This window comes from Myotis lucifugus, unplaced genomic scaffold, assembly GCF_000147115.1.
Source record: "Myotis lucifugus unplaced genomic scaffold, Myoluc2.0 scaffold_115, whole genome shotgun sequence".
NCBI classification, from domain to species: domain Eukaryota; kingdom Metazoa; phylum Chordata; class Mammalia; order Chiroptera; family Vespertilionidae; genus Myotis; species Myotis lucifugus.
The window spans coordinates 3,282,478-3,296,704 of record NW_005871163.1 but is presented as its reverse complement, the minus strand read 5'-3'; the positions used below and the strand labels follow the sequence as shown (position 1 = coordinate 3,296,704).

General features: G+C 40.0%; 1 protein-coding gene across 1 annotated transcript in view; it reads left to right on the top strand.

Moving 5' to 3' along the window:
• The window catches only part of RAB8B (RAB8B, member RAS oncogene family), a 62,604-nt gene that overhangs the window by 44,533 nt on the left and 3,844 nt on the right, over nt 1-14,227 (top strand). Inside the window, exons 4-8 of the mRNA XM_023757828.1 lie at nt 1,622-1,682; nt 7,563-7,640; nt 8,863-8,952; nt 10,135-10,200; nt 13,079-13,129. Of these exons, the coding sequence (XP_023613596.1) occupies nt 1,622-1,682; nt 7,563-7,640; nt 8,863-8,952; nt 10,135-10,200; nt 13,079-13,129 (346 nt within the window). The remainder of the gene's footprint in view (nt 1-1,621; nt 1,683-7,562; nt 7,641-8,862; nt 8,953-10,134; nt 10,201-13,078; nt 13,130-14,227) is intronic.

Sequence of the window (14,227 nt, the reverse complement as noted above, 5' to 3'; positions counted from 1 at the left end):
TATCTGTCACTGGAAAACATTGTGAAGGTTACCACAGACTACCCTTTTCATCTATTGGTATTTAGTAAGAAGCCAAATATTTTAAAGATATAAAACAGTGTTTTAGGGAGACAGTAAAGAGAATTTCTGATTCTGTGCTTATGTCCTGATCATAACAATAGGGAGTGTTTCTAGGCGCCTGTGGGGGATCAGCTAATTAGAGTTTAATATAACAGCAGGGCACTGCTTATGGGTACTCTCAGCAGCAAATGGTCTCTATCTAGTCTTCACAGCCTGCACTTAATATGGAAGGGTTTCCCCTCCAGCCTCACTGCAGAGCTGTTTCTAAATCAAGTAGTGTATTAGAATCAATAATATGTTGGTCTGCTTAAAGGTGCTTGGCTTATATTTTCTCCATGACTTCTTTGCCATGTGCCAAATAAGTGCCTTGTATAGCTAATCCTGATCAGTGACAGAAGGGTCGGGTAAGATGACTGAGGTGAGGCCTGGCCCTGCACTAAACAGCCAAGATGTAGGTGGCTTGAGTCTCATTCAAGGGTATGAGCTGGTTAGTGGCAGAACTGGGACCACAGCCCACCCCAGCCCATTTCCTCTACTGCAGAATAAGGATGCTGATAATAACACACACTGGGCTGTGGTGAGCATCATCTGAGACTATCTTCTAAGGTTTACATAAATATTAAGGGATTTATTATTAAGGGATTTATTAATGTTTTTAATTTATTATATTTCCCTTGGGCCTTCATCTCTTGTTTGGGTTTGGTATGCATTAGATTTCTAGTATATTTTCACAAGTGCCTCTTTCTTCCCTACAGTTAAATTGTACAATTTAGTTTGTCTTAGTAGCACAGGGAGTGAATTAGTTCTGCTGGTAAGTAGCAAATTTAGGAATATTGATTTTCCCAGATATCAAGTAAATTTGATCTGCTTTACAGGGACTTACTTCAATAAATGTAATTGGAAACATTTGTGTTTTTTAGAATGTATTCTAATGGTACGCCATCAGCTAAAAAGCAAGAATATATGAAAGCTCATGTAACTTTGCACTGTTGTTCATATTGGAAAGTCTTTGGAAACATTGTCAACCATTATGTGTTAAACTCCAGGTTCCCATTTAATTACGGGCTCCATTGCTGAGAAAGTTCTCGAGGAGACCCATTTTAGTGTGCTTGGCTAAGCAGAACTTACACAGTAATAAGTCCAGCCCAGTTGCTTTCTTTGTACAGAAATCAGACTTTCACTCAAGAGAGCAAAATGCCATAATCATTAGGCATTTATTAAAACGATTATAACTACCTCTAGGAGTCCAAGAATTTAGAACTATTCTGTTCTCCCCCAATATGTATTCGACTAATTCAGCATGCCGGTTCCTAGCAGGCCATGGATTTCCCTGTTGCTGCTTTTATCATCAAAGTCCAAGTTTTTCACACAAGTCATTGTGAGCTCTTGACAGGCTCCCGTGGCCACCACCGCCTCCAGCTCACAGACACACACAGGCTCCCTTTGTATCTTATTCCCCTCCCCTGAAACCACTGCATTTGTGAGCAGACCAGAATGATCTCTCCTCAGTGTTGCTGGTGATGTCTTTTAAAATTGCTCTCTCCTTTGTTTAAAATTTTAGGGACACAGCAGGTCAGGAAAGATTTCGAACCATCACGACAGCATACTATAGAGGAGCCATGGTGAGTGTTTGGGGATTTTGCAACTCTTCAGGGGAAAGTAAAACATGAATATTCATTTGTCAAGTTTATAGGATTCAAGCTAAAGTCTAGTACAGGGGGGGACATATTGTTTTTTAAAATATATTTTTATTGATTTCAGAGAAGAAGGGAGAGGGAGAGAGAGAGAAACATCAACAATGAGAGAGAATGATCTATTGCAGCCGTGGGCAACTACGGCCTGCGGGCCAGATCCGGCCCGTTTGAAATGAATAAAACTAAAAAACAAAAAGACCGTACCCTTTTATGTAATGGTGTTTACTTTGAATTTATATTAGTTCACACAAACACTCCATCCATGCTTTTGTTCCGGCCCTCCGGTCCAGTTTAAGAACCCATTGTGGCCCTCGAGGCAAAAAGTTTGCCCACCCCTGATCTATTGGCTGCCTCCTGCACGCCCCCTACTGGGGATCAAGCCCGCAACCTGGGCATGTGCCCTAGACCAGAATCAAACCCAGGACCCCTTGGTCCACAGGCAGATGCTCTATCCACTGAGCCAAACCAGCCAGGGCGGAAAATAGATTTTTTGATGTGAAAATAAAATGTTTTCTGTTTAGTAACTATATAGTTTGCCATTAGTCTTTATAATATTAATAGGTAATTGGCTTGTAGGTGTTTTAGAACTCGTATAAATATCCTGAGTGATTGTATGTTTTTGTGATTTTTCCTTTTATTAATACCTTTGCCACATCTTAGCAAACCACAAGCTTTGTGACTAAGTATTCATTGCTTGCACCCTCTCATCATTCAGCCTTGCCCCATCATTCCTTACCTCTCACCAGGTCCCTTCATCCACTCCTAATGGCTCAGCTCTCTGGATGCTCCTCCACCAGTGTTTTGCCAGCTGGCCAGGAAGTAGCTGAATGATATGTGACTCTTTGAGGTTTAGAATCTGATGAATCTTAACTACCAAGTCCTTCTTTTGCTACATAGTAGCCTTATCCTTGTTATCATAACCTCACCCCTTGGCTAATTTCCATCCTAAGGCCTCATCTATACAACCCAGTTATATTGCTTGTTGGCTCAGAGCAGATTCTGCGTGTTGCTGGGAGTACAGTGGTGAATAAGGCAGCTTAGAAGCAGAGCTGTACTGAACCATGCCTAGAATGTCAGGCCCAGACCAAGGCTTTCTCTCTGGCTTTCAGGCCTAATCCAAGTACTAGTTGGAGCTTTGAATTTTGCTGAAACTCAATGTCCTCAGAGAGTCTTAGAGGGCTGAGTAATTGAGTTCATGAAGCTCAACCTAGACCAGTGATGGCGAACCTATGACACGCGTGTCAGAGTTGACACGCGAACTCATTTTTTTGGTTGATTTTTCTTTGTTAAATGGCATTTAAATATATAAAATAAATATCAAAAATATAAGTCGTCGTTTTACTATGGTTGCAAATATCAAAAAATTTCTATATGTGACACAGCACCAGAGTTAAGTTAGGGTTTTTCAAAATGCTGACACGCCGAGCTCAAAAGGTTCGCCATCACTGACCTAGACAGACTGTGGGGTACCAGCTGCCATCATATCCAGCTCATTGTCTAAAAGACTTGTGTTCCTGGGAGTAGTGTCAGGGTGACAGCTGTAGGGGCGAGAGCTGTCCCCTTTTTCAGGAAGATGTGATCTGAATCCACAGATCCCTTTATCATCATGCTGCCTTCCATTCCTCCTCCACTGCTACTCACCCTCTATTTGAGAACCAGTAATTCATCCCCACAGAAATATTGGGGATTCCTTTTCAAAGCTTTATCACCTTGACACTACACACCAGTAAGCACTTTATATGTATGTGTTCCTCACACTTTGATGATTATGAAAGGTCATCATTTTAAGAAAGAGTTGTCAGCTACTCTCTATTTTGCTTAGATTATAATCAAAGGGAAGGGACTTACCTTGTCCTACCAGGAAGAAGTTTGTTTGTTTGTTGTTTGTTTTCCCCAGGAAGAATTTTAGGAATAAATAAGAACATTTTAGCAGGGATGATTTAGAATAGTTTACAGGTAATTTTGATTATACATACAAGCTTTTCTATTGGCCAGTTTGTTATTTTCCATGAGTGATGTATTGATACCACTTGCCTGTTTGTTTTCACTAGAGAGTGGGCAGGAACTCTTGGAGTGTGGAGCGTGTTTCCTTGGATGTCTAACTCTAGTTCATGGTATGAGGAAAGAGGGCATTGAAGTGCATTATTTAATTTAGATTTGAGAATTGCCTGGCTTTTTCATTTGTCTACTGCCTAGTCTTTCTTCACATTATTCAGATAATTAGAAATTGTTGCTATTCTCAGATAGTATTATCTTTTCCATTTTTTGAAGGTAGGGATTTTTGTCTCTTTTGTTCTGCTGTAATGCCAGTGCCTGAAACATAGTAGATGCTCAATAAATACGTGCTGAAGGGGTGAATCAGTGGGAAATTTCAGACCAGAAACAATGTTAGATAAATCTTTGGGGAATCCTGCTATGCTGAGTCCTGGATCTTGTAGGTCATCTGTTGCAGTGGCATGTGGGGCCATCATGTTCCTGTGGGGGCATGTTCTTATTTCAGCTAGTGGTGGTCCTGGCAGGTCTATTGTGGTTGGTTTAGGTATGCAGCATGTTGATAAGCACTGCATTGGAATCCGCCACCATCACAGAGCCTTTTTGTCTATTTCAAACTATTCAGCAACATTTGTAGGCATAGCAGTAGCCCTGATGGACAATTGGACTTTTGGAGAAAAGAACCATATTATTGCATTATCAATACTTCTCATAGACAAACACTGTCTTAAGGACTTGAGGAAATTGTTGTTATTATAGGTATACTAGAGACCCGGTGCACAAATTCATGCACAGGTGGGGTCCCTCGGGGTGGCCTGCGGGGATTGGGCTTGCAGCCCCAGCTCCTGCCCCCAGCCTTGCAGCCCTGCAGCCCTGCCTGGCACCTCGCCATGGCCTGGCGCCGCCCCTTCTCCTGCTCCACCATCCTGACTGCCGGGCAATCAATCGGGGCCAGGGGGTCCCCCACCCGGCTCTGTCAGTGCCTGGGTGCGAGGCGGCAGCCCCCGCCCCCCTCCGCCACTGGTCACCGTCTGCAGGGTGATGGATAGGTTGATGGGGCCCCTGTTCACCTGCTCCACCATCCCGCTGTGGTCTCGCTCTCTCTTGTTGGGGCCCATCAGGGCCTGCAGCACCTCCATTGCCATCCACTGCCAGCGCAGCGTCGCCTACGCTCGCCATGTTCCACGCTGCCCCCTGGTGGTCAGCACACGTCATAGTGAGCGGTAGAACTCCCTGTCTTTCAGTCAAACAACTGCCTGAGCGGACAATTTGCATATTAGGCCTTTATTATATAGGATATCAGATATATAGTTTTAACTAGTACATTTGAGTTTGTATTTCCAACTGATTCATAATGCCAGTTTGCTTACATAAGAAATAGCCAAAGGGTTTCTGCTATTGAAACCAAAGATACAAACTAAAAATAGCTAGCTGTCATTTACTGAGTCCACGTTGTGTCCTGGGTTCTAGGTTAAGTACTTTATACATAATATCTCAGTAGATACGCAAAAGAATCCAGCCTGGAAAACATGCTGTCCTCATTTTACAAATGAGAAATGGAGACTGAGGGATAAAATAACGTCTCCGGGATCTCTGAGGAGATGCCTCTGACCAGAGCCTGTTTCTTTAACCACTACACTGTGTTCACACTTCCCGTGCTAGCGCTCTAGAGTGCCACTGACAGACAGGCGGTGAAGATCAAGGTTGCCCATATAGCCCAAAGGGTCGTAGAGTGATGGCAATTATTTGGTTAATGTTAATATTATAGGCAGCTGAATACTTTGAATCAGGAATTATTCTGTTCCATTTTGAGGTGTTTTTTTTTAATTGTGGTAAAATATACATAACAAAATTAACCATTTAAGTATATAATTCTCCTCTTTGATTTTTTAAAAAATTATTTACATTAACAATTATAAAATCTCCTTTACTATGTAGCCAAGTGAAATATTTGCATTCCAGGCTGGGAGGAGGGAGGATAGAGGATATTACTGTTTGCCATTTAAACAATAATACATATTTTTCTGGTTATCAAAAGGTTACGTGTAGTATAGGAAACTTTGAAAATCCCAAGAAATTACCCAAAATTTCACCTCCCTGAGATAGCTTCTGTTAAAATTTCATTGTTTCCTGGGTTCTTTTATCTATGTGTATATGTGTGTTTTATATGATTTATTTTTATATTTATTTACCAAGTTGGAAACCAGACCTGAAGTACTTTGCCTACCATGTTAAGAAATTTTAATTTAATTATGAGTCCAGTGGAGAGGTCTCAATAAAGTGCTAACTCTAGTGTCCTTATGGAGAATGGATTAGAGGGGGTTAAGAATGAAAGCAGAGATACCAATGAAAGACTCTGTTAGTAATCCAGGTAAAAGCTAATTGCTGAGAATATAATAAATGCCGTTCATGTGTGTGAGGCAGGGGTGTCATATTCGGGAACCATTGAGGTTGTTGGGCCTGCAGGACCGGCTGTCTGTGAAGGAGAGTACTCGCAGGGGCCCGCTTGGGCTGGCTGGCGGGATTGTGTCGCCCTTCATCAAAACGAGAGCACAAGAAGGGAGGGAAAGTTTGGAGGGGACAAAGACAACCTCGTGTTTTACTTAGTTGAGTTTTCAGTGACCACAGAGGACATCTGGGAAATGATGCCCAATTAGTTGTCTCCAAGTCACATCTGACCCCATTTGTCTATCTCTTTGGCCACATCTTTATGCTCTTCTCCAATGGGATCTGCACACTTTTGCCAAACTGACTTTCTTTCACTCAGTCCAGTGGGTTCTGGGCCTTCCTGGTCAGCAAGATATTTATAACGTTTCTCCTATGTGCCAGGTACCTCTCCACCCCAGCCTCACACCTTTGCCCAGTCCAGGTCTACTCAGTCCTCAGAACTTGTCTTTAATGTCATTTTCTCAGGGCAGCCTTCCCTAACCACCCAGCCCATCAACCAGATTAGATTAGCATTTGTACTGAGCTCCTAGTACTTCATAGCAATGATCAAAATTATAATTAATTGCATAATTATTGGTTTATTGTTTTCATGAGAGGACGAGGCCTTGTCTATCTTGTTCACTGTTGGTAATACTTAGTATAGTATCAGGCACATAGTAGATATCTGAATGGGTGAATGGGTGGGTGGATCTAGTGCTTTATACAGAAGTGTGGTCTGTGATATAGATTTTGGAATATTAGTATACAGGTATCAGTTGAAACACTTAGAAGATAAACTCTTTAGAAACACCAGCCATGGGGTCTTTAAAAATATGATGACAATGCCTTTCATTAAACTTGCATAACAAATGTATTATATTTTAAATGCCTGTGATTTATTTTGGCAGGTAGTGACATTTTGATCAGCCTATATAAAAAGACATAATTTTAAAGTGGTATGGTTACAATCTTAGCGTAGGAGTGAGAAGCAAGGCAATTTCTACTTGAATAAAAAGTGCACAGCAGAAGTGATTGCCTCTTCCTCTCGGTGCTGTCTCTGTTTTAACTTAAACACTCTCTCAGCTCCAGTTTAGTGCCGATTCTTATCATAGGTAGTCAGGTGGAAAGGGTGTATCATCTTCACCATAATCACTAATTCATTAAAGGTTAACAGTGAAAATGTTAACAGTATTTAATTACCTGGTGAGGCAATGGGAGAATTTATTTATTTATTTTTGCTTCTCCATACTTTAAAATATTATAAAGTATTTTATAAAGACCAAAAAAGCCACAAACAAAAGCTTTCTGGAGGGGCGGAGTACACTTACATTATATTTTATAACTTTAAATACATACTGTACTAAATAAAGATCTGTTTTTCTCCTATAGGGAATCATGCTGGTCTATGACATCACAAATGAAAAGTCCTTCGACAATATTAAAAATTGGATAAGAAACATTGAAGAGGTATATATGGAAAGAGAATGGTGGTACTGGAGATCATCATGATGATACTGGAATGATGATACCTGCTGGGTGCTTATAAAGGCCGCCTGTCTCAGGAAGAGGCAGTTGAGCTGCGAAGAAGTAGGGCATGGGCAGGGCAGGCGCTCGCTTAGCGTGCCATGGAGGGCGAGATCTCCATCTGCAGTCTGACTGCCCTGCTGGATTTGGATGGGGGATGGAGGCAGACGGTGGAGCAGTTTCACAGAATTTTAAACTTCGGCCAGAAATTAGAAGTAATTTAATCCGAGTCCCCATTTTACACAAGAGAAAACTGAGGCCAGAAAGAAGTGACTTGCTTATGCTAATACAGCCTTTATAAAGGAGAGCAGGATTAAAACATCTGATTCCTGGGTTCTATCTGGTTCATCATCTGATTGACTGGCAAAAGTATATCTTTATTCCAGCAACTTATCGTTTTGCCCTTCTAACATTTTCTCCATCTTCGATATTTGAAGTTTGGTTTAATTCTAGATTGATTAGCATTAAGATCTTATATTTTTTATATTTCAAAAAGAAATCTGACTCAGAAATAATTTTGTACACAATTATATTAACCTACATGAATTTATTTTTTTTTATTATTTTTTTTAATATATTTTATTGATTTCTTACAGAGAGGAAGGGAGAGAGATAGAGAGAAACATCGATGAGAGAAACATCGATCAGCTGCCTCCTGCACATCTCCCACTGGGGATGTGCCCGCAACCCAGGTACATGCCCTTGACCGGAATCGAACCCGGGACCTTTCAGTCCGCAGGCCGACGCTCTATCCACTGAGCCAAACCGGTTTCGGCATGAATTTATTTTTTAAGTAATTCAGAATCCAGAATACCTTCTCCATTGGCTCACTCAGGACCAAGTTTTTTCTCTTCTTTGATCCAAACTAATATTTGGAAGTTTTGTTGTTAGATAACCATAAGTTTTATTTCTGTTTGTTCATGTACCAAAAGACATGAGAATGACTGTGAGCCTTTGGGAAGAAAGTTTGCATAGCCTTTTTTTATTGTAGCTTCCCCCCTCCTCCCATCTTTTAAAACTTGCTCTGAATCATGTCTTGTGTCCAGTGAAAGGTGATTAGCCTAATTATTAAATTCATGGGTATGTTCCTAATAGGTTAGGATTTGTCTATTGAATAACTGTCTTTTTCAGGCTGTTTTTGTAACCTTCTGTTTCCTTCCTACAGCATGCCTCTTTAGACGTGGAAAGAATGATCCTGGGTAACAAATGCGATATGAATGACAAAAGACAAGTGTCAAAAGAAAGAGGGGAGAAGGTAAATTTGAACTGAATGCATAAAGATTCAAATCTACTCACATTAAGCATTTATTTTCCTAGTATAATTATTGATTTAGGTGTTTAAAATATCTGTATTTTAATCCTTTAAAAACAACAAAGAGATATAATCTATACTTGAATGGTACGAATTAGTATTCGAGATCCAACTCTATATACTGTGTAGTCATGACTCATTCCTAAAGAATTTGCTCTTTTCTGGGAGATACAAATTGGTTCTTTTTCAGATTCCTGCAGCTTAAAGTTCAGGCTATTTCTTCCATGTCCATAAGTTAAAGTAATTTATTCCCTTTGGAAAAAATTAATAGGATAGGTGAAGTTCAACAGTAATCATTCTCTAATTCATTTTTTAAGGAATATTGTACTACACAATAAATTTAGGTCATTATGATTAACTCCTTATAACTCATCAAGCTGTGGATGTCATTTATTAATCACTTATAGGCATTTCTCTGTTTTGTGTCATGCAAAGCAAAGGAGTTTATTATATGTGCATGTTTACTTCTGTGACATTTTCTAAATTGATGTAGAAGCTTCAGTTTTTAAGTCTGGTAATTTTGTTTTAGCCGTGTGTGTGTGTGTGTGTGTGTGTGTGTGTGTGTGTGTGTGTTTTCAATCTGAAACTTTTTTTTACCTAAAAACATTCTCTTAATCTTGTTATTATAAATGAACTGGGAACTCTTTGGGAGTAGATGGAAATATGGAAGAGTTCACATTTGTCACAATCAATAGAAACCAAAGCAATGAATACTTAGCATTTTAAGCTTTTCTGTTAAGCGCCAATTTATTTAAAAAAATAATGAAAAATCAGTATAGTCACTGTTAGAGAATTGTACTTTCAGAACAGATAAAAGGGGTGAATGAATCCCAAATTAATGGTAGGGGGTGAGTGTCATAGTTTTTCTTGTAAGTATAGAGAACTAAAAGTATAATAGGAAAAAAGAGAAGTACTGTATTAAATTGTGAGTGGAAGTGGTGCCATGTTGCTTATGATGATTAAGTTAGATCTCAATTCAAACACAGAAGGAAGCAAAGAGATTTGAGAACCACGAGAGTTCTTAACTAGATAGACCTTTGGGACTTTGAAAATCCTAGAAAATATAAGTGCTTTATATGTTCAAGTAACTTGCACTATATTTAAATGTTTCTGTTTGCCTTTCAGTTAGCAATTGACTATGGGATTAAATTCTTGGAGACAAGTGCAAAATCCAGTACAAATGTAGAAGAGGTAAGAAAGAAAGACAGGTTTGGTGACTTGTTATATAGTAGCACTAGTGCTTATCTGCCTATGTTCAAGCGATTCTCAAAGCCTTGTTATTTTCTGACTTAGTGATGCCTGTGTGAACTCCACCTCCATGTTGTGAACTGCTGTGCTTCTGACTTTTATGTGGACCTGGTTGTTGAATTTCTAGCACCCAACCTCCACAAAGAATATATAGGGTGTCCCAAAAAATGTGTACATACTTTGAATATTTATTAACATACAGTTCATTTAAAAAAATTTAAAAGAATCCACAGAAGTGAATAGTGTTTTTTGTCAATGCCTGTTTTCAGACTGATGACTGGTTCTGGTCCAGGCATTGCTGATAATGCGAAGCAAAGGAATCGCAAACATCAAGAATCATTTTGTTTGTATTTGTGTGCCCTCAATTTGTCAACTGTTGCTTGTTTTGGACTTTAAACTTTATCTTTTATGTATCCCTATAAAAAAGTCTAGTGGATAAATTTGCTTTGTTCAAAGCTTTGCCCATTATTTCAAATCAGTTAAACTTGAAAAGGAGTGAAAATTGAGTGAGTGATCAGCTGTTCAAATATGTATACATATTTTTGGGACACCCTGCAATCAAATACAGACGTGAATATAAGATTCACTGAACAGAAGATAGATGCTCAGTTTAAGTTCACTTTTGTCCTGTATTTGGGAAGCTGGAAACCCTGCACTAGCTGACCAAATGCAGTGTCTTCCTCTGCTCATTTATCATCATTCATGTCATCCTATAGTGGCCTATAGCAGGCGAGTCTTTATTACTTTCCTGTCTGTGAAAGAGAGAGAGAGAGAGAGAGAGAGAGAGAGAGAGAATTAAACTGTTAGCTTATTGAACAGATTCCCTTAATGTACATGTTTAAGTAGATTAACATGATATATATGATATATTGTACTACGATGGCATTTGGTAGAAGTAAGAAAGTGTGTTTACTAGAGAGTACTTTAATAAATTTTTAGTAAGTTAACTGTTAAAGAAAATCTAACCATCTAAAGTCTTCTAAGAATAGATTTTCTTTACCAAGGGAAGAATTTCTGATATTTTTTTTTTGTTGTTAATCCTCACCCGAGGATATTTTGTCATTGATTTTTAGAGATAATGGAAGGGAAGGGGAGGAGAGAGAGAGAGAGAGGGAGAAACATCCATGTGAGAGAGACACATCAATTGGTTGCCTCCCAAACATACCCTGACTGGGGCCGGGGAGCGAACCTGCAACCAGGTACGTGCCCTTGAATTGAACCCGAGACCATTCAGTGCGCAGGCTGACACTCCAACCATGGAGCGACACCAGCCCGGGTGATAATATTTTCTTTATAAAAACATTTTAAAAACTGGTCATGAAAATATTACATGTAATATGTTTTAATATATATAATTCACTTAATAATACTGATGATTTCATAAATATTTAATTTCTTAGGCTACTCACTGTTCGCCATATCATCATAGCTAAAAATTGAGGCTTAAATGACTTAATTGGATAGTGGACAATGATCATAACTTTTTAAAAAAATAACAAACTCATATTCAGGTTGGCTAATGGGTGTTAGGAAACAGGAACTCTCTACTGATTTATTTAGATCAGCATGGATAAGCAGAAAAATGCTTCCTTCCGCTTGCCACAAAAGGATTTCCTTCCATCACAAAGAGGGGAACCTCTTAAGTCTGCTCTAATGGTGGAGGCAGGAGCAAAGCTTGCTCACTGAGTTGGCCCACATAGGGTTTCTCCCACAGAATGAACGCAGTACCCTGGCTTACTGGAGTAGGCTGAGGTCTCTGTTAGTACCTGTGCCCTGATCACAACTGTGGCTTAGAGACAGCATTGAGCTATGGAAGTGTAGAGCTGGGAGTTCCCCAGCTGCTTAATCTGGCCCGGTGTTCTGCAGAAGTTAGCAATTTCCCAGAGCTTTAACTTAGTGTGGTTGGTTAGCCTCATAACCACTGGGATGGGTTTACTTAGAAATTTAGCCTTACGGGTGACCAGTGTGACAGTGAGACACCGATAGTGAGTGATAGTAATAGCTACGTATTGTTTCTATTTAACTTGATTGGAAATAGTTCTTTTGCTAAATATTTTTGGGGCATCAAGCATGGTTGGGAACAAAGAGACTGACGTAACAGTGGAGTTAGCATAGACACAACTGAAGAAGCTTTAAGTCTTAGCTCCCTAGAAACAAAGTAGGGATGATAGGGTTAAAAAATGTTTGGTTTGGATCACGAGACACTAGGCATAAAATGCGACTAAGATGAATCAGAGTTGCCCTACCTGCATTTCAACTGATTTCCATGGTGAGGGGTTTAACTGAGCTGTAGACACTGTCAGGATTTTGGAATGTTAAGATTATATAAGGTATAAGAGGGAAAGTGATTTGAAAGAGGACATTGGCAATAAAAGACAGAGATTTTTATAAAAACATATTTTAGAGCTATAGGGTAAAACATTTGTTCATTCACTGATTAAACAGATATTCAGCATCTTCTAGATCAGGCCCCGTGCCCCGCTCTGGGTGTGCAGGGGTGGCTTAGACAGAGCTTCTGCCCCCCAGGTGCTCTGGGTGTACTGAGGAAGCTCTGCATAACTGAAACCTGTCATTTTGGGAAGTTGGCCAGATATTATGTGCAGAAAATATTTGACGAATGAATGATAGTTTGATAACACTGGAAAATGTTTGTGATGTAATTGAAAAATAAGATATAATAGTCATGATTACAATTATATTCTTTTCTAAATTAAAAGCTTTAAAGTAATATATTTATAATGTAATAGTAAAAATATTCTACATTTCTATTTAAAAATATATTATAAATATATAATAATGCAATTTTTTGGTTTATCTTTAGGCATTTTTTACGCTTGCACGAGATATAATGACAAAACTCAACAGAAAAATGGTTTGTATCACTTGTAATTTTATTTTCATTATACTGTTTGTAAATTTGTGTTATTCTGTGTATTTATGTGATTAAAAGGATATCTCTGATTATAATATATGTGAATATATTATATTATATTAACTCTTTTTTTTTTCTTGACTCACATATTCAGCTGGTTGAACTTTGTTTCTAATTTCTGTTTCTTCAGGTTTCATATTTCTTTTTTTAAAATATTTTTATTTATTTCAGAAAAGGAGAGGGAGACATAGAAACATCAATGATGAGAGAAGATCATTGATAGGTTGCCTCCTGCATGTCCCCTACTGGGATCAAGCCTGCAACCCAGGCATGTGCCCTGACTAGGAATTGAACCATGACCTCCTGGTTCATAGGTCTATGCTCAACCACTGAACCACACCAGCCAGACCAGCTTTCTTATTTCTGAACTGCAGCTATTTCAGTTCTTTCATCTGGCTCTTTAAGTGGACTTTCATTGAATTTTAATCCAAATTTTAAAATAATGCACAAATTAAATTTTTGCCATAAAATTGTTTAGTTTTGATGTGACATTTATATTTATACTAGTGGCCCGGTGCACAAAATTCGTGCATGGGGGAGGGGGGGTGTCCCTCAGCCCGGCCTGCACCCTCTCCAATCTGGGACCCCTCGGGAGGTGTCCAACTGCCGGTTTAGGTAAACCGGCTGTCGGACATCCCTCTCGCAATCCAGGACCACTGGCTCCTAACCGCTCACCTGCCTGCCTGCCCAATCACCCCTAACCATTTTGCCTGCTGGCTTGCTCACCCCCAACTGGCCCCCCGCCGGCCTGCTCGCCCCCAACTGCCCCCCTTGCCAGCCTTCTCTCCCCAATTTCCCCCCTTGCTGGCCTCATCACCCCCAACTTACCCCCCTGCCAGCCTGCTCACCCCCAACTTCCCCCCCTGCCGGCCTGCTTGCCCCCAACCGCCCTCCCCTGCGAGCCTCATGGCCCCCTACTGCCCTCCCCGGCCGGCCTCATGGCCCCCACCTGCCCTCTCTAGCCAGCCTCATGGCCCCCAACTACCCTCTCCAGCTGGCCTGATTGCCCCCCACTGCTGGCCTGCTTGTCCCCAACTG